This window comes from Medicago truncatula, chromosome 6, assembly GCF_003473485.1.
Source record: "Medicago truncatula cultivar Jemalong A17 chromosome 6, MtrunA17r5.0-ANR, whole genome shotgun sequence".
NCBI classification, from domain to species: domain Eukaryota; kingdom Viridiplantae; phylum Streptophyta; class Magnoliopsida; order Fabales; family Fabaceae; genus Medicago; species Medicago truncatula.
Genome location: NC_053047.1, coordinates 13,800,289 through 13,819,892, shown reverse-complemented (window position 1 = coordinate 13,819,892; position 19,604 = coordinate 13,800,289). Strand labels below are relative to the sequence as shown.

At 33.4% G+C, this 19,604-nt stretch overlaps 2 protein-coding genes across 8 annotated transcripts; both read left to right on the top strand.

Moving 5' to 3' along the window:
• Nucleotides 1-3,413: 3,413 nt before the first annotated feature.
• On the top strand, nucleotides 3,414-19,257 carry LOC25496157 (polypyrimidine tract-binding protein homolog 3). 7 transcript variants are annotated; one of them, XM_039835265.1, is made up of 18 exons: nucleotides 3,414-3,583; nucleotides 6,112-6,350; nucleotides 7,276-7,421; nucleotides 8,102-8,570; nucleotides 10,627-10,693; nucleotides 11,425-11,496; nucleotides 11,588-11,664; nucleotides 11,835-11,913; nucleotides 12,222-12,345; nucleotides 12,885-12,949; nucleotides 13,050-13,099; nucleotides 13,338-13,379; nucleotides 13,465-13,516; nucleotides 13,605-13,662; nucleotides 13,758-13,771; nucleotides 14,632-14,739; nucleotides 14,828-14,971; nucleotides 18,512-19,257. In XM_039835265.1, the coding sequence occupies exons 5-18, from the start codon at nucleotides 10,637-10,639 to the stop codon at nucleotides 18,899-18,901; spliced, it is 1,332 nt and encodes a 443-aa protein (XP_039691199.1). In that variant the 5' UTR covers nucleotides 3,414-3,583; nucleotides 6,112-6,350; nucleotides 7,276-7,421; nucleotides 8,102-8,570; nucleotides 10,627-10,636; the 3' UTR covers nucleotides 18,902-19,257. The 7 variants fall into 7 exon arrangements, with proteins under 7 accessions (XP_039691199.1, XP_024641936.1, XP_039691201.1 ...); XM_024786168.2 differs by lacking the exon at nucleotides 6,112-6,350 and having other exon boundaries at nucleotides 8,102-8,177; XM_039835267.1 differs by lacking the exon at nucleotides 6,112-6,350 and having other exon boundaries at nucleotides 11,606-11,664.
• On the top strand, nucleotides 3,479-7,741 carry LOC25496158 (5-formyltetrahydrofolate cyclo-ligase-like protein COG0212). Its single transcript, XM_013596430.3, has 5 exons — nucleotides 3,479-3,583; nucleotides 6,701-6,791; nucleotides 6,895-6,993; nucleotides 7,276-7,421; nucleotides 7,733-7,741. Exons 1-5 carry the CDS (start codon nucleotides 3,479-3,481, stop codon nucleotides 7,739-7,741), a joined length of 450 nt encoding a protein of 149 aa, XP_013451884.2.
• Nucleotides 19,258-19,604: the final 347 nt, after the last annotated feature.

Sequence of the window (19,604 nt, the reverse complement as noted above, 5' to 3'; positions counted from 1 at the left end):
AGTTTAATTTGTTTTTATTTTATTTCGTATTAGATTTATTTTATTTTTATTTTATTTCTTTTAATTAATTAGTGTCCCAAAAAAACAAAGTGTCAATAGGTCCAAGAATAAAATGTCCAAGGTCTAAAAAAAATTCAAGTCAAGTGTCAACTTTAACATTCCTTTTTCAAAATTCACCATAATTGTCCATCATTTCCATTAAACCAATTTTCCTTTCTTCATCAACCTTCTCACCTATAAATAGAGCTCTCATTTCACACAATTTCACACACCAAAAGTTCTCTTGAGTTGTCAAAGAACTTTTCTCTCTTCTCCCTCTTTAGCTTGTGTTGACGAGTTATTCTTTTCTTCTCCCTCTTTTTTCTGTCCCTTCAGAATAAGTCCCTTCGGAATTTTGTCCCTTCAGTAATTTTTGTCCATTCGGTTGTCAATTTCCTTTATTTTCTTGCATTTTATTTCATTTTAGCATTTTTTTTATTTCTATTTAGCATTTTAATTATTGTTATTTATTTTCCAGCAATTAGAATGTATTTAGGTCCAATGTAAATATAAATGAGAAAAGTGTGTGGGTGTGTGTGTCCTTTTATTTCTTTACCGCCTTATATATATCCAAAAATGCAAAAAAATTAGATTAGGGATTTTGTGGTGATCCAACGTCACTACGAAAATCCACGCGCTTTTATTTTTATTGCTCCGTTAGTTTAATTTTTATTTAATATTCCAAAAAAAAACAACAAAAAACATGCAAATAATCAAAATCACAAAAATATTTTCATAATAAACCTTGATCCAAATCAAGTGACCGCATTTTTATTTTCTTTTCTTAATCAAACTTCAATCAATTTAACTTTACTTTAAGTCTCTTTTTTCAATATTAAAAAACACAAACAAATACTCATTTGCCACTTGGCTTTTCATTTTAAAACCTTTTTCAAAACTAATAAAAAACACTCAACAAATCAAACGTCAATTTCTACCCCGAACTACGAGGTTTTGATCCCTCACGGGTACGTAGGCAGAGGACCATGTCCTTCCAAATCAATAAAAATGTAGATAATTAGGTCTTTATTTTTCCACATTAATTCCTTCTTTTCAAAAAAATAAGCAAGCAAGTTATAGCACATTAATTAAATAAAATCAAGAGGTTCTCGTAGAGTACTACAAATATTTAGGGTGCTAACACCTTCCCTAAATATAACCAACCCCCGAACCCTAAATCTCTCAATATGGGGTGTTTTGAATTTTTTCCCCTTTTCTTAAAAATTAAATGTTCAGTTGTGAAATAAATTAGTGAGTCAAAAGCTAATCAAATAGCCTTGATCTCCAAAAAATGACGCGACAGTTCCATTTATTGAAAAAGTGGTGGATGTTATCGGCGATGGACATTGCGGATTCCGGGCTATAGCCGAGTTCATGGGCTTGACTGAAAAAAATCATCTCATGATCCGTACACATCTTATTCAAGAGTTGATAGATCATAGAGAGGATTATGTTGAAGTATTTGCGGGTGAGGATCGTTATAACTACATTTTAAACGGATTACATCCTCCCGCAAATACAAAAACTTGTGCACATCTTGTTGATAAGTGGTTGACTTTTCCGAACATGAGACACATTGTTTCTAATTATTACAAAATGTGTGTGGTGGTGTTGACAAATCTTGAAGTTGGAAACTCGGAATCGTTTTTCCCACTAAGAGGGCCACCACCGCCGGGTAATAAAAAAACTCCCATCTTGTGCCTTGGGGCAATTCCAAATCATTTTGTGTTTATTTCGTTGAAGAATGGTTGTCCACTACCTCCATCATCTACGGAGTGGCACAATCACAAGAAAGAAGATGCGGTGACTTGAGAAGATGAGTATTTGGATCAACATGAGTTGTTCCGAAAGCTCATGGCTATTGAAAGTGGAAACAAACCGTCCAAACCACAAAAGGAGTCAAACAAAGCGGCGCCTATTTTGTTGGACACTCCCGAAAAACCAAAGCAACAATTTGAAGTTATTGCGGAAGATGAGGAAGATTCTATGTCACTTGATCTTCTCCAATCACTTGGTCTTTAATGAGTGATTTTTTTGTCGGCGTTAGTTCTTTTTTTTGGGTAGAAATTACACCGACATATTTTTTGGGGTCGAAATTGTAACGTCAATTTTTTGTGGCCAATATATAACTAACATTATGTAATTTATATTGATATATATATATATATATATATATATATATATATATATATATATATATATATATATGATAATATGACTTTTATAGCTTATTAATGTTTACGCATTTGATTTATTCGTTATTACATTCCATTTAATTTTGTTCTAATATATGATTCTTTTGTTATTTTTTTTTTTCAAGTGAGACATGTCTGAGGTTGCACAAATTGAAGGGCGTGTTAGGTACTCGACGTTTAAAAAGACGGTTAAAGTTATGATAACGCCGACGGACTCTCTTCACAATTTGAAGGCACAACTTAACACTTATTATGAGCATCTTGGTGAAAATCAATATACACGTCACTTGTTTGGTCAAATGCCATGCATAGACCTAGGAGAAGATAGAGATGAATACGCATGGAAAACGGCAAGCTATATGCCTTTGCTTATTCGCGACGACGGCGACGTCGGATTTATGTTTCAGAATATGGTGGAAGATAATATATTATATATGTATGTTCGTTCCATATGCAATTGCGTTGAATGTAAGTAGGGATTTAATTTAATGATGTGTAATGAGTAGTTTAATTATGGACACTTTGAATGTTTTGATGAATTTCAAACGTTTGTTTAATTTTAACCAAATGTCGGTTTAATTTAATTATGAACAATTGTAAAAGATATTGTAGTTATCTTTATTATGTCCGAGTTTCAAACTTGTATGAATTATTTTGCCTTTGGAAATGCTCTGGTTTAATTACAGGTAAAAACTGGTCGAAAAATGGCTTGGAAATGTTTACAATTATGCAGACCCACTGTCTGCATAATCAGTTTTCCTCGGCAGTTAACTACCGAGGTTTTCCTCGGCAGTTAACTGCCGCCGGTTTCCTAAAAACTTCGACAGTTTACTACCGAAGGACATTTGAGTAATTTACTCGTGTGGCACAGCCAAACCAAATGTGGGAACAACAATTCTCTATTATAACTTAAAGTAGTAGAGTAATAATCATTTTAGTCCTTAAATGTATAACAAATAGTCGTAATAGTCTGTCAATGTATCAAAATTTTAAAATTATCTTTAATTATCTATTCCATCAGTCAAAATAGTCTTCAACACTAACAACAAGTAAATATTTATAAAGATCGATACAACAATAAATATATGAATTAACATGACAATATTAACCATACATTTCAACTTAAAAGACTATTTTAACATAACATATCAAACAATTAAATACTATTTTATAATTTCATACATCAAAGAATACTGTGAATTTGTCCCAAAAATAGAAACATGAGCATTACGATTATGCTATCCATGGAGAAATCTACGAGACGAGATGATTCGAAGGAGGAGAATCTGATGAGACCTGTTCATCATCGTATTCCCAATTCCGTTGCTGCTTTTCTTCCTGCTCACAAGGTAATAATCCGAAACTCTTCAATACATTTCAAACCCAATTCAATTTTGTTTCAACAAGTTTTAGGGATTCCATGTGTTCAATGATTTCTGTATCCGACACCCGATTCTGACATATGTGATTACATTTAATTTTGTCGTTTTCTTAAATTACTATCAGCGTCGATGTGTCGGTGTCAGTGTCAGTGTTTCATAGTTTTGAAGTGAATAAAATTTTGTTTTCAAGAAATTGTTGGTGGAGCAATTTCGTTCCATATTTATAAAATGCTAAATTACTTTCCCAAATTGAATAACGTTGATCAAATGGTATTAATTTATATGCAAATGCAGTGTTGTTGACGAGGGCGTAGAATGTGAAATGAGTGTCATTTTTGTTGAAGTTGTTTGGAATATGTATACCTTTACTTTCTTTTTAAACTCGGTATCCGGTCGGGGACCAAACCCACCTTTCGTTAGCAGGACCCAATTGGAGTTAGAGCAAAGCCCTGTATAGACTGAACCGACACATAAATTGTTGACATTGGGGATTCGAAATTGAGACCTAGAGAGGAGCAAACTTCTAGGTCTTGAGCCTTCACCACTAGGTCAATCCATAGGGGTTTAGAATACCTTCATCTTATGAGCTAGCTTTTGAACGTGAGATTCAAAGATCATTTAATAATTTGGAATTTGAGTAGAATTATTTGGCTTAGTTTCATTTCTTTTTGCTGGTGTGTTTAGCATTGCATCCAGAATCTCCTCAGAAACAAAACAAGTTAGATTTCTCACTCTTTTAGGTTACATACGAGCTTAATTTGGATTTTATTGTGTGTCGTGTTGAGGAAGGGGGAAGGGTATTCATGAAGTATAAACACATTTGGTGATTGGTGCCTTGATGGTTTTATTGGTAGTTTTCACAATTTGATTTGTATTTGAGATCTAGAAAAAAATGTATATTTTGATTTGTATTGGAGTTCTAGAAAAAAGGTATATGAATGAATTATACATGATCATAATAAGTGGGAGATTATGCTATACTCAACATTCACATTCAGAGGCCATACACAACTGCACCAGTGGCTTAATTTGATGTAAATGGCGTGCCTTAAACTTCATCGTGTTAATTTCAGATGTTTACAAGTTGTGAACAAACACGATTACAAGGGTTGTCGAAATCACCACATTATTTTAATTAGAAATCATCAAAATAAGAATGAAAGCTTGCTTGACAAGTAAGTAGTGAAAGTCACACAAAATTAGATACATGAACCTGCGTGGATGAGTGAACAAGTGGGATGCATGTAAGCTCAGATATATCTTGATTCCTCGATCTGAACTTATATTGTAAACATAAGTGATTCCACTTGCACAGTTGCAAGGTTTTAAATTTTAATGTCTAAGGCTTTGTTTGGGAGTGGAAGGGAAGACTTTGGAGGGTTGGAAATATATCGGAAAATGATAAAATCTTTCAGATTTAATGAAAAAGTAATATTTTTAAGAATATTATAACTACATAGATTAAATTTGAAGAATTTATGTAAACGCTCCAAAACCCTCTTCCAATACAATTTTTGAGTTCCCCCCAAATGAGGATGATTTTATATTATGAAGAAAAATGAACTCCCAAAGCCTTCCCCTCTTAACATCATCTATCTCTTCCACTTGCTCCTTTTTTTTTTCTTCCAAACCCCTCCCCTCCCTTCCCTCCAAACTCGCAACAAAGCCCAAGTAAACTTGAGGAGAATATATAGACACATCTGATAATGGATAGTATTAGCTAAGTTTTTGAGAATCCTCATTCTGTTGATGGCATGGTGTCTTTAATCCTTATGTTTTGAGGGCAAGAAAGTCCTTTGTGATATTATGTTTCTGTTAATGTAATAGATTACTGATGTACATCTTCTCATAAGTTGACAATTTGATGTGAATTTTTTTGTCTTTTATCATTTTGGATGTCAAGTTAGAACATGCAAGATATTTAGAATTATGAAGGTATGACTATGATGGTTTTTGACTGAAAGTATGCATCCTACTGTCGGAATAAGTTGTCTAGATTTTATATAATTTTTTGTGGATAGTTTTCTGTTTTACTAATTTAAGTTCGGTGAAGTTGTACAAAGCACTGACACAAACATAGACACAACACTGACAAGTCAATACTGGTAATAATTGGGGATAACAAATTAATTGAACGTAATCACATATGAAATGAAAGTTATAGATTATAGGCTTAAATATGTATTTGATCCCTGCAATTAGGGGTCGTTTAAAAATTGGTCCCTGTATTCGCTAATTCTTGCAAACTAGCCTTGCAATCATTAATCATTTAAAATTTCGTCCCTGAGCCCAGTTAATTACTGTCATGTCATCAAATTAGCAAAATGGTTTGGGAATGGACAAAAATGCCCTTCCCTTCCCAAAATGGGAATCCCGTGAGTTTCCAGACAAATGCAAAAATCTTCATCCATTACTTTTCCTTTTCTGATTCCAATTCTCTTCTTCCAATTCCTTCTCTTAAAAGTGAGTTTACTAATGTCACTAATTTGCATCAGCCTTCCATTGATAAAATCGAACCAGATCTTTAAATTTGCAATCTATCAAAGCTTCAATTTTGTGTTCGAATTGGAGAAGGTTGCCTCGGGTTTGTGGTGGTGATGACGACGGAGATATGTTTGTTCTTCGACGTGGCGGTGGGGGAAACAAAGAGAGAGGGACGAAGTTGATTATCAAACTAGTAACGGCCGTCGAGTTCTCCGTTCTCGTTATCTCGCTGTCCAGAACATGATTCAAGGTAGTAATTCAATTTTATTCAACGCTCATTATGTTTTCTAATTCTGTTACGAGTTTCATGGGAGAGGAAGAAGAAGAAGAATGAATTGGAATTTCATGGGTGGGTGTGTGGTGGGTTTAGAATTCCAAAAAGATTGAAAATGACTAAAAGAATGGGATTGGATTGAAAGAAGAAAATTGAAGATGAAAATGGTTGTTGAAGTTGACGATATGCAGTAGAGAAAGAACCTCCTTCCTTGGTGTAGTAGGATAATATAGATAGGATGGTCCAGCTGGTATGCGATGTGGTTGGGGTGTTGAAAATGCACCCCTTGGTGCGGCTGCTTGCATAATAATATGGTGAACCCTTAGTTGAAGATGATGGTCCATAAAGTTGTTGATATTATTGTGCTTGCTGAATCTGTGGGTTATGATTTCAGTTTACTGATTCAATTCGATTTCAGTAACTGGATTTAATTTCAGAAATGTTTTGCTTGAAGCTTTTGTTTGTCATGACAATTGATTGGGATTTGGTGAGTTTGCAATTTGTTTCTCTGGATATTCAGAAACTATGGTAAAGTTGTGTTGCTGGGAGAAGAACAAAGGGGAGTTGCTGGTGAATCTGCAAGGAAACGAGAGGGAAAAGGAAGAAGATGAAGCCATGGGTATTTTGGTCTTTTCACAAGTTACATCAGCTAATCAGTGACGTGGCACTGATTAACTGGGTTGAGGGACCAATTTTTAAGTGATTAAATTTTAGGAGGGCAAATTGCCAGGATTAACAAATACAAGGACCATTTTTTAAATGACCCCTATTTGCAGGGAGTAAATACATATTAAAGTCTAGATTATATTCAATCTTGGTTCTCTTTTAACTTATTATCAATATGCGCGTAATCACAAACAGGTTTTTATCTATTTAATTGAGTCCAATATGTTAACTTTAGGTACCATCAAGGAAGCCTGTACTCATGTTGGTATTGCCAAATATGGACGACCAGTTGGATTAGATGAAAAGATGAAGATAGATCTTATTGTTATTGGATCTGTTGCCATTGACCCGACAACAGGTGCTCAATTGGGAAAGGGAGAGGTACATTTAAATGCCCTTTTACATTTCTTATGTTTATGTTTAATAAATCTCATGTCCATTTCCTATTATCCATCAAAAGGATAGAAATACGAAATTAGGTTATATTTCACTGGAAACCTACGTGAATAGTGATGTCAAGTTAAATTGTAGTAGTGTTTTACGATCTTACAACTACTGGGTGTAAAATCAGATTCTGGTAGGATCTCTAAGATCGGTAGGCCTCACTTAAAGACCGGCCCAACCTTTAGACAAGTAAAGGAAGGACTTTAGGCCCACCAATATTTTAGCTTAATATACATGTGTTGTGTCAGGTAGCTTAGGTAAAAAATAGCCTCCAGCCTTGTAGGTTTCTGTTTTACTAATCTGGATTTTTCTTTCTTGAGGACATGTCTTTTTTCTTTTTGATAAAATGCATGGCTTGTTTTTAATAGTAGATATATAGGAAAAAAAATATAATAGTATGGGTATTCATGATGTTCGCGAGCGAAGCTCTTCGTGAGATATAACATCACTCTTACTCCATATCTTCGAAGTGTAATTATAAATTTCTTACTTCTCTAGACATTATTTACCAATAGTGATTATAGATAATAATTGATCTAGCGGATGAATGACATTTTAATTTGTTACTGAACTTTGAACTTGAATGTTCCTTCAACTAAGAGAGGACTGAATTGCAGGGAGTTGTTGAACTTGAATATCATATGCTGTGGTATATGGGAGCTATTCATGATTCAACAATAATTGTTACATCTGGTAATTTTGGTTTCTGCTTTTGTAACTTTTAATTAGCCATTCCTTCAAAGGCTTCTCAAAGATGATTTAATGTACATTCATTATTCATACTCCTTCCATGCTTCAATCACAGTTCATGAAACCACACTATTTTGTTTTTAAAAAGGAAATCTTTCTCTTCTTTACAAGGATAATTTACCCTAGATAGTGTATATTATTTGTGTTTTACATCACATGATATTCTCTAAGATTCTAACCTTTATAACACAATGAGAACTACCCTTACAGTGCGTTACTGCCAATTGGTGGGTAATATTCCAGTTGAAAAGCTGTTAATTTATGATGTATTAGCGGATATTATTTGTACTTCAACTCACATCATTTTCAAACATACATCCATTCCAAAGCCTCAAGGTTGGTGAAAAATTTCTTGAAATACTTTTACTGTTATGTTTTTCTTCTGAAGTTTTCTCAATAGGTATATGGACCATAGTAAAGTAACTGTTATGTTGTCTCGTTAGTGTAGTTCAGTTGGTAGCTAGTTGCAGGGACATTATTTGCAGGGGCCGGGGGTCGAAACCCAGATTCCCCACACTTAAAAGCATGTGAATCTGGCCTCTAAGTTACTTGACAAAAAAAAAAAGAGAAAAGTTATAGTTAAATATAATTATTATTTCATTTAGATAGATAATTTAAATTTATTTCTTTTTGTACATAATCTAAATTTGAATAGAATATAAATTATGAAATTAATTATTCAATGTATTTTTTATTTGTTTGACAGCGTGATTCAATGTATTAGAAAGTTTGTTTTTTTACATTTTTATAATAGGTATATCGGTCAACGTATATTAACTCTTACGGTTAAATATTATTATTATTTCATTTAGATATAACTATTTCAACTTATTTCCTTTTGTATAGATTCAAAGTTTGAAAAGGAATATAAATTATGAAATAAATGATTCAATGTATTTTTGACAACATGATTCAATGTATTAGAAAGTTGTCCTCGTTGCTACAACTTAGTCATTTGGTTGTGCCTGTGCGGGCATTTTATGTGGAACTCCGGGTTCAAACCAGGGTCACCACATTCCCCCCTCCCCGTGTGTGTATGTTAATTTGTGTATGTGGTGGCCACTTTTTTTTTTTTTTTGGTGGTGGCCAGGGTTAGAACCCCGGACCATGCATGTATTATGCATTGTCCATACCAATTGAGCTAAGCTCACGAGGACTATGTGGTGGCCACTAAGCCAACAACAAAACAAACAAAAAAAAAATTATAAAGACCCTAATTCTTACAAAGTTTTTTTAACTTTTCAAGATTCTATTTTATTTTCTTGAAAAAGTCCTTTAAAACCCTAATCTCGTAAAGTTGGACCTGGATTCACTGCTGTGATATTTTCACCCAGTTTGACGTGGTAATAGATCTTGACTGTTTATTTGAGATTGGACGGTTTAGATTTCAACCTCGGTTTCACGCATTAAAAGAATCTCCTCCGTTTACTTCGGCCGGATTGGTCGAAGCTGTAACGACGTTCGATAAAATCCAAATCACGAGTTTTGGGCCTTTTGAGAAAAAAAAAAGTTTTGGGCCAACAGCATAAATAGGACGAGTAACACACAGACACTCTCTCTCTCTCTCTCTCTCTCTCATCAGGCAGTAGTTCTCTTTTCATCTCTCTCTCATCAGGCAGTAGCTCTCTTTGTATCTCTCTCTCATCAGGCAATCTCTCTCTTTCTCTCTTGTTGCTTTTCTATGTAACTGTATCATTTTCTAAGATACCACCTTTTTGATGAATTATTTGCGCCCATGTTTACAAATTATAGATCCCCTTTTCCTGTGTATCAATTTTTTTCACCACTTATAGATTCATTTTTCCAATTGGCATTTGAGTTTTTCTTAAGTTCAATTGAGCAGCGCATGAAGTTTGAATTTTTATTCAATCAGCACTTTGTTTGAGAAGCTTCTAGATTTTACATAATTGAATATTGATTTTCTGAAAATTCGGTTTTGAAGATTAATTGCTATGATTCAAATGTGCGTTTTTTTTTCCCTTTTATTAATTTGTGTTTTGAAGTTGGAATTGTGTTGTTGAGTTTCATTGTAAGCATTTGTATGTTTGGATAAAATGTTGTTAGTAAATTGTAGGGTTTGATCATTAATGCTACCATCTGTGCATGTTTGGACGAACTGTGAGATTGAAAAATCACGCTAAGCCGCTGTAATTTTGTGAAGCTACAAAGTGTAGCTTTTGCCAAAATCACGGTGGCTCATTGTTTTTTATCAATTTCACCGCTCATCATCCAACGTGATTAATAAGCTGAGGAAATCCGAATGAATTTTAGGGTTGAACCTTTCAAAATTAACATAATCACTAATTTATTAGTTTTTGTTGGTCCAATCTTTTGATGAGTTGAGGGATGTTGAAGGAATTCTAACTTAGAGGTTTTTTTATTTTTTTTACAGGTAATTTGAAATGGCTGAACCTTCAAAGGTCATTCACGTTAGAAATGTTGGACCTGAGATAGCTGAAGTAATATCTCTTACCCATCTCTATGTTTGTGGTTTTTTAATATGATCATGTCATGAATTCACTTGATTAACCCGATTATGGTCGATCTGTGTTTTTTTGTTATATTTACACTTGTCTGTGAAAGGAAGAAGCTAGTTTAGATTCGTATTGATACTGTAATAAGTTCTATATATGATATTAATTGAAACAGTTTGTGCTGGCTCCTATTTGATCTATATTTAGGTGGATAGTATTAAGTTCAAAAGTTGCTTGTTCTCTTCGTTATTAATTGCTATGTTTATAAAAGAAAGCAGCAAAATCATGTCAGTAGATTACATTCTGTTGACATAAGTTGAAGTTTGATTTGATCTAATTGCTATGTTTATGAAAGAAATCTGCAAAACCATGTCGGTAGATTATATTCTGTTGACAGAATTTGAAGTATCTTGTGATGAATCATAAAAGATTTTAAATTATGCAACCATGTGTCCTTGATATGAATGTACAATTCAAAATTTTCGTTAAACTTCTTCCTATTCTTCCTTCTTTTTGCCAATTTTTGTATATAAATTGGAAATTTGTTAAATTGTACATTCATATCAATGAAATAGAATTGCATCAATTCATGCACATCACTTGAATGTCAGTGATACGAATATATGTTTCATCTTATTCATCATAAATGAGAAACACAAATGATAGGTAGATTGGTTAACCTGAAAATTTATTTGACATTATTATTCTTGTTGCAGAACGATTTGCTTCTGCTGTTTCAGCCTTTTGGAGTCATAACAAAGCTTATGGTGCTGCGTGCCAAAAATCAGGTCTTCTTTCATTCCTTGAAATGAATCTCTTGGTTTTTCTCAGACTCTTACAAATAGAACTCACAGATGAATTGTTTTATCATTCTTGTAAGCCCTTCTCCAAATGCAGAATATTCCTTCTGCAATTAGGGCTGTAGAGTTTTATGCAAATGCTCAACCAAGCATAAGGTAAACATAGATTATTTATTTCTCTTTATGCAACTTGACTACTATTTTGTTAAATTGATGTTTGACTGCATATTTTTGGTAATTGAAAAGCACTATTCAATCCTATTGATGTTAAGAAATTGCAGTTTACATAACTTACGTTACGTTATTATCGTTATGTTTCATTCAAGAGGGAGAAATCTTTATGTCCAATTTTCCTCTCATCGAGTAATAACGTCAGCAAATCAAAGTCAAGGCCGAGAAGATGAGGTTGGTTTTATTTTGGATTTTCTTTATTTGAAAAATGTATACCTTTTTGGTTGTGGAATAAGAGGAGAAACAATTAGCCTTTTTCTTTTGGCATTTGTATTATCCATATTTTTGTGATCTTTACCACATTCATAATATTTTACAGTTCTATAATCACATTATTTTCCATATAATGGGTTTATTGTAAAATTTTCTCTTTCTGTATATCATGTATCTTATACTTTATTTATTCTCCTTTTTTTTTTTTTTTTTTTCTTTTCTTTTCTTTCTGTATGCGGTCTGCGGTCGCCAATTCTTCGGATGCTCAGCCAAATCGAATTCTCTTAGTTACAATTCATCAAGTCTTGTATCCTATGACTGTGGATGTGCTACAGCAAGTATTTTCTCGCCATGGATGTGTGGAAAAGATTGTAACATTTCAGAAGTCAGCTGGTCAGATTCTCTCAGATTTATTTCTTTCTCTATCTTTTTTTTCTTGTGAAGAGCATTTGAGATTGTTATGCTACAACTTATTTTGAAACATATCAATATTTTTTTATCTTTCTATAAATAAACAGGAAAAATTTATTTTCAAACATATTATATTTTCTTGTTTCTGTAAGTTAACAGGAAAAACGATGAAACAAGGTTTTTACATTAGTGGAATTATTTTTCTTGGTTTTTAATGTTTCATGGAATGGTTCACTTTTCTCAACACAATGACAATATCCGTAGCCCCTATAATTAGATATGGGAAATGAAGAATATCGCTGCTTTTGATTAGTGCTATATGTCATGAGAAAAATCAGTCACAAATATCATGTCATTTCACGCGTCAATTTTTAAGAATCAAGAATATACTTTTCAATAAGATTTTGACGAAAAACTAGGGTGAATGGCCACTAATATTATTTTGTGACACATCATGATGAACCATTTTGTGACGTCAAGCAAATTCCTTATTATAATGCATGAAGATTATCGTTATGTAGGTTTTCAAGCTCTCATCCAGTATGAGACTCGTCAGGGTGCTGTGACTGCCAGAGGTGCATTGCAGGTTGTTTTGCGATTGCATGAACTTCATGCTTTACTTGTCTTGTTAATTCTGATATTGTTTTTTCTGAATGATGATGATTGTACTTTTGGAATTTTTGTAGGGACGCAATGTTTATGATGGTTGCTGTCAGCTGGACATTCAGTTCTCAAAGTAGGTTAAAGCTATCTCTTCCGCAGCAGTTTCATTTTATATATTAGTTTTTGGTGTGAGTTGGAAAAACTAAAGTTCCACGTTGAAATGAGCTACGGCCAAAATATAATAGTGGGTTTTTAGAGAATTTTGCCGTGCTCCTTTTCTGGCTCATTTTGTATCCCTCTCACCGTCTTTTAGTCTTTTCATTTTACTCAACTATTTTTTTATTTGTTTTTTTGATTCATGTTAATTGCAGCCTTGATGAACTACAAGTGAACTACAATAATGATTGGTCAAGGTGATTCAATCGTTTTTTTTACTTAACGTGATTTATCTTTTAACATCGTATTCATCGTTGCTGAGTTTATTCTTCGTTTCTGCAGGGACTTCACAAACCCAAATCTGCCCACAGAGCAGAAAGGCCAATCTTCACAAGTACGTTCTATGTGAATTTTTTATAATCCATTTTCTATTGATCTTTGTCATCTTCATTCTAATACTATTTTCATCTTCTGTGAGATAGTCTGGTTCTGGGGATGCAGGAATGTATGAAGGGATTCAAGGTTCTGGACCTAGACAAGGTACTAAATATTTTTATTTTCTCGGGTTGATTTGTTTTGTTTGGTTATTGCGGTCATTTGTACTATACTAATATTTTTTCATTTGCTTTTTACAGCTGGATCCTCACAGGTGGGTACTTTTCACGCTTAGTTGAAATCGCCGTATGCAATTATTGATATCCGGTTTAATATATGAAGAAGTCATTATCAGTTTGCATCTAAGGAATGTGTAACAGTTTATGTCTTTTAATTTTCTAGTTTTACCAAGTTATTAAAAATCTGAATATGCTGAATACCTAGTTTTCCTAATGCCTCCCTTTTGAGAGTCCCAAATTTTAAGATGGTATTACAGCCTATCTCAGAAGGGGGAGCCTTGATGTAACGGTGTAGTTGTTGTCATGTGACTTAAAGGTCACGAGTTCAAATCTTGGTGGGAGCCTTTCCCAGACCTTGTGCTTGTGGGAGCTTTAGTGCACTGGGCTGCCTGCCCTTTTATTAGAGCCTATCTGAGATCTGTTGGCTTACCTGCTATCGGGAGACTCGGATCACACTCATACTCTAAATGTCCAGTCCTGGCCATGAGGGTTTTGTTGGGAGTCCCAAGTTGGATGTAATATGACCCGGAAATAAGTTTATACGTCTTTCATTTTACAAGTCAGTTTTGTAGGATTGAGTTAGGTCCAAACAAAATCGAGTCTCCCCATTAGCAACCAATTGTGGGAATTTGATTTTTCTTATTTTTGACATTACTTTATAAACACATTACCATAATTGTTTGCTTGTAAATCAATGGTATATACATATTTAATACATTTTTAATATTTTCATCCTATTTGTGATAAATGACGTAGTACTGTGAACTACACATGCATTTAAAATGTTTTTAGCTTAATTTTAAGATTTTCCATTCTAAAGCTCGTTAAATAGGATTTTAATTGTTAGACGTTTTAAACACAAAGGTTAATCCCTCCACATACTTGTGAATTATAGATGGGCAATGCTCAAGCAATTGAAGCTGCCTTCGGAGGAAGTTTGCCTCCTGGAATAACTGGAACAAATGAAAGGTGTACAATTCTTGTCACAAATCTCAATCCTGATGTAAGTAATTTGATTCTAACCTTTTTCATTCTGCAAGAAATATATCTCCCCTTTATATTAATATTTTCTTCAAATTTTGTTATTTCAGAGAATCAATGAGGACAAGCTGTTCAACTTGTTCTCTATTTATGGGAACATTGTCAGAATCAAACTTCTCCAAAGTAAACCAGATCATGCACTTGTCCAGATGGGAGATGGTTTCCAAGCTGAATTGGCAGTACACTTTCTGAAGGTTAGTTTCATGTATACGTTGGTTATTATATAATCTTTATACTAGATCTTGTGAAATCTTTATAGTTGTGCCTACATATTAGAATCTGAGTGTGAATGTGCGAAATTTAATCTGTCTTAAACTGTGTAGTTTGATTGATATGAACTCTTGTATTTATTGAGATGCATTCAATTCAGCACTCTAAGAATTATTGAGAGTTGGATTGGTTATAAAAGAAAGATAACTTTGCATCACTAGCAGCTGGCAATTAACACTATTGATGACTGTTGGCAGCAACGCACTTGGCATAATACAGTCACCGATTTATATACAGTGTACTTGTACTACATGAACACAATATTCACACTCTATATGCAAATACACAATACTCTAAAACATGAGAAAATTATTATATTTTTCTATTTTTGTTAGAAGATAATACGGCTATTAGTATTATTGTTAGTGGGCTTAGACATGTATTATTATTTACTAACCTCGGTTGTGCTAGTATTAGCCATCTTTTTATATCTTCTCCTTTTTCTCTCTAAACCCTTTTGTCACAATGTTGTCATAATCGCGATTTAGATCGCAAGATCATGCAATTCCATGATCTCAGTCAAGCCTGGTGACCCAGATTGCATGCAGAATCGTATTCTACTGAGTTTGTGGTGAAATTGCAAAAAATCTTGCAAATATCTTGCGACCTTGTTTTTGGCTGCTCTGGAAGAAGAATCAGAGAAATGGGGATGAAAGAAAGCTATTACCATTTTGTTGCTTGACTTAATTCAAAAACTGAGTGGGTCTTTTTTTAAAACTTTTTTTTTCTTTCTTTTTTAATAATATTTTTACTGTTGTTTTCTGCATCAATATTGGTTTGGGCTATTTTACTCGTGAAGACCCATTAATTAATTAAGTAAATAATGATGAATTAATTTAAAAATTTCCCTAACCATATTAAATTAATTTTCTTTATAAAATCAATTAATAAAATATTTCTTAACTCTACAAATACTTTTCTTATTTCCTTAAATCAACCATATTTAATGGAAAAGGGGTTAACTTAGTTTATGTAACATGTGTGTAATTTTTCATTTTGGTAGGATCTTACTATCTCACATTTTACGATCTTAGGCATCAAATCAAAGCATTTATATTTGATTAAATGGATACATAAATTTCCACATTTTAGTGATTTTAGGGGTATTCAAAGTTCTTAGGCATTGATTAAAGCATCAGTAATATTATTGACGATTGTGGTCAGTGAGTTAACGACAACATTCACACAATCCAAATTCACTCCTTTTGGACTAGACATCAATAGTTGAAAAGTCACGGACAACAAAGAACTTGTTGCGTTTTTGCTTGACCCATTTATATTTGTAGAATAGGAAATGTTTTGAGCATTGGAAAGAGATTGACTATATTAAAATTGACAAATCCTGAAAAAAGAAATGACATCGTTGATGAATTTTGACCATTGATGGAAATCTTTAACTCTGGTATGTTAAAAGGAGAAAACACAACATATGATCTCACAGGAGTTGTGAAGCATTCTTGAATGATCACCACAACATTCGGTGGAGGAGGTTCCATAGGCTGCTTACATTAATTATTGACAGTCAAGTTAATTATATCGAAAGCGATAGTTCATGTAAGCAGCCAATAGAACCTCCTCCACCAATTGTTGTGGCGATCATTCAAGAATACTTCATAGATCCTTTGGGATCCTATGTTGTGTTTTCTCCTTTTAACATACCGGATTTAAATATTTCAATCAATGGTTATGATTCATTAACACTGTCACTTCTTTCCTCAAGATTTGTCATCTCTCACTATAGACTGTCTATTTCCAAAGATCAAAACATTTCCAATTCAACAAATATCAATGGGTCAAGCAATAACTCAACAAGTTTTTTGTTGACTGTGGCTTTTCAACAATTGATGCCCGGTCCAGAAGGAGTGAATTCGGATGGTGTGGATGTTGATGTTAACTCACTCTGAGCACAATTGTTAATAACATCAAAGATGCTTTGATCAGCGCCTAAGAAATTCTTTGAATACCTTAAAAATCAATAAAATGTGGAAATCTGCGCATCCATTTAATCAAATATTAATGATTTGATTAATTTTGCAAAACGTAAGATGGCAAGAGAATAACAAGATTGTAAAATGTAAGACCCTACCGCATTGATAAATTACACATCCATAACATAAACTAAATTAACCTTTTTCCATTTAAAAATAGTTGATTTGTGGAAATAAGAAAATTACTTGTAGTTAAGTAATATTTTATTCAAAATTATTTGATTTTATTAAGAAAATATTTAATTAATTTAATATAGTTAGAGAATAGTGGAATTTATAATTCATCATTCTTTACTTAATTTATTATCGGGCCTCAAAACAGTAAAAACTAACAACGGCTGGAGTTTTTATTACTCCCATTAGCTGCCATCATCTTATCAGCAGCAGCAGCACTGTGACACCTTTCCCCTTCTAGAGAAAACACAAAAATGTCTGTGCACTGATTTCTCAATTTTGTCTTTTCTTTTTTTTCAAAATATGTGCCGGGTGAAATTTTTGTCTAATTCTTCTCTGCTTGCTAAGTCCAAACTCTGCTATGCTTGTTGGTCAGCGGTCACCACATCTTCCTCTAGTTTGAGTTTTATCTGTTTGGATCACTGTTGTGCTTACGGCTGGATCACTTCTATTCACCTAGTTGAGACATGTTTCTCTGCTTGTTGAGTATTGTTTGGTACCCTTTATTTTGTTATGATACTTGGCGAGCTTTGTTTTTGCCCCCCTCCCACACATGAAATATATCTATCCCTCTAATCTTATGCTTCTTTATAAATTGTAAACTGGCCTGTTCCTTTAGGATAATTTCTTCTTTTCATAATCACCTGTTTCTGTTACCTTGTTAATGCTGATAAGGGTCTCATTTAGTCTGTGAAGTTTATTTTGTTTGGGACACTAATAAACTACCCGATTTGTATTAATGGGAGCTACAAAGCTAATTAGAGAACAGTTTAGAGGTCACAAGTACTACAGAGAACACTTACATATCAACTGTCGATAGTTTCCATCTTAAGTTTTGTTGTCTGCAGTTTGAGAATTAATCCCAAATTGTCCAGTAATTTGTAGAATATCAAACATCATGAAGAAATGTTGTTGAAGAGAAAATATATCACATTTTGGTTTCAATGTTTTGATGTAGTAGTGAGTTAAGTTCAGTTTTTGTCATTTCGTTCACTCCAAACAGTTCCAATTGACTGTTTGTACCATAATCATGCCGTTTTCGTGTCTCCAGTCCTGACTTTTGTTTTCACTTGCCCATCAGAAATATTTCCCTTATAATTAAATTAGTTTTAACTTTCAATTTCAAGTGTTAGTGGATATATTTTCTTGATACCTTTGTATGTTGCATGCAACACAAATGAAATTGAGTAATCTACTTTGTGATTGATTATTATTCTAACTCTATTGTTATTGTTGCTTGTAGATTAGTTTGTTTTTTTCTGCTCAAATTGATCACTAAAACTTTTTCAATTTCAAATATAGGGTGCCATGTTGTTTGGAAAACATTTGGAGGTGAACTTCTCAAGGTCTCCAAACATAATCCCAGGTGCTGATACACATGAGTACACAAAGTCAAATCTGAATCGGTTCAACAAAAATGCTGCTAAAAACTATCGGTATTGCTGCTCGCCGACAAAGATCATCCACATGTCAACTCTCCCACAAGACATTGTAGCAGAGGAGATTGCTAGTCTTTTGGAGGAGCATGGAGTCATCGTCAACTGCAAAGTCTTCGAGACGAATGGGAAAAGGCAAGCGCTTGTTCAATTTGAGTCTGAAGAGGAGGCAACTGAGGCCCTAGTTTGCAAACATGCAAGTTTAATTTCTGGCTTGGTGATCCGCATATCCTTTTCGCAGGCGCAAAATATATGATGCAATGCACTTTGGTAAAGGGCAAAGGAAATCTATCTGTATTTGGTACAAAAGGATTCTCAATTTTAGAAAGATAATTTTTATGCAGATAATCCCATCTTCATTGGTTGTGGATTAAACTATAAAAACCTGTCTGTGACTTTTACTCTATCTTCTCATCTTCATTGCCTCTGTAAGTTCTTTTATGTTTGATTCTGACAATGAGACAAAGGTTTATGGTTGCAGATACATGAAGTTTTGAGTAGAAAAGATATAATTGTTGATGTATGTTATTTGGAATTCAGGCTTTTAGTTGGCCTTTCTGTTGTATTATTTGGAATACAGGCTTCAATTAGTGTTTGAGGTATTTATTTATCTTTGATCTTTTATCTTTGAGGTATTCAATTAGTGTTTTTGAGGGACATAGACAGAGGTGAATGGATCAAAGAAAAAAATGTGAAGACAACAAATAGAGAAGAAAATCCATAATTATTTTTTTAAATGACCAAAATTCGAGTGTTGAGTTTATTTATAGACAACGAGGGAGGTTGGTTGCTCATAACCTTGTTAAAGATGCTACTTCATCAGTTAGTTTTTAGATATTTATCAATGTATCACGTTGTATCGAACATATTCTGATTAACAAAATGTTATAAGTTTCTTTTCGTCAGAAAAGAATTACAACTTGCTTCATAAAAAGGGTACATGCAGTGATACCCTTGAA

Bases quoted from the DNA above. Each gene is read 5' to 3' on its own strand.
- LOC25496158 (XM_013596430.3), top strand. From the start codon at position 3,479: ATGGAGAAATCTACGAGACGAGATGATTCGAAGGAGGAGAATCTGATG. The intron at 6,792-6,894 runs GTAACTGGATTT...CTGGATATTCAG, and splicing joins ACTGATTCAATTCGATTTCA to AAACTATGGTAAAGTTGTGT. The intron at 6,994-7,275 runs GTATTTTGGTCT...TGTTAACTTTAG, and splicing joins GGAAGAAGATGAAGCCATGG to GTACCATCAAGGAAGCCTGT.
- LOC25496157 (XM_024786170.2), top strand. From the start codon at position 10,637: ATGGCTGAACCTTCAAAGGTCATTCACGTTAGAAATGTTGGACCTGAG. The intron at 14,740-14,827 runs GTAAGTAATTTG...TTGTTATTTCAG, and splicing joins TCACAAATCTCAATCCTGAT to AGAATCAATGAGGACAAGCT. The intron at 14,972-18,511 runs GTTAGTTTCATG...TTTCAAATATAG, and splicing joins TGGCAGTACACTTTCTGAAG to GGTGCCATGTTGTTTGGAAA.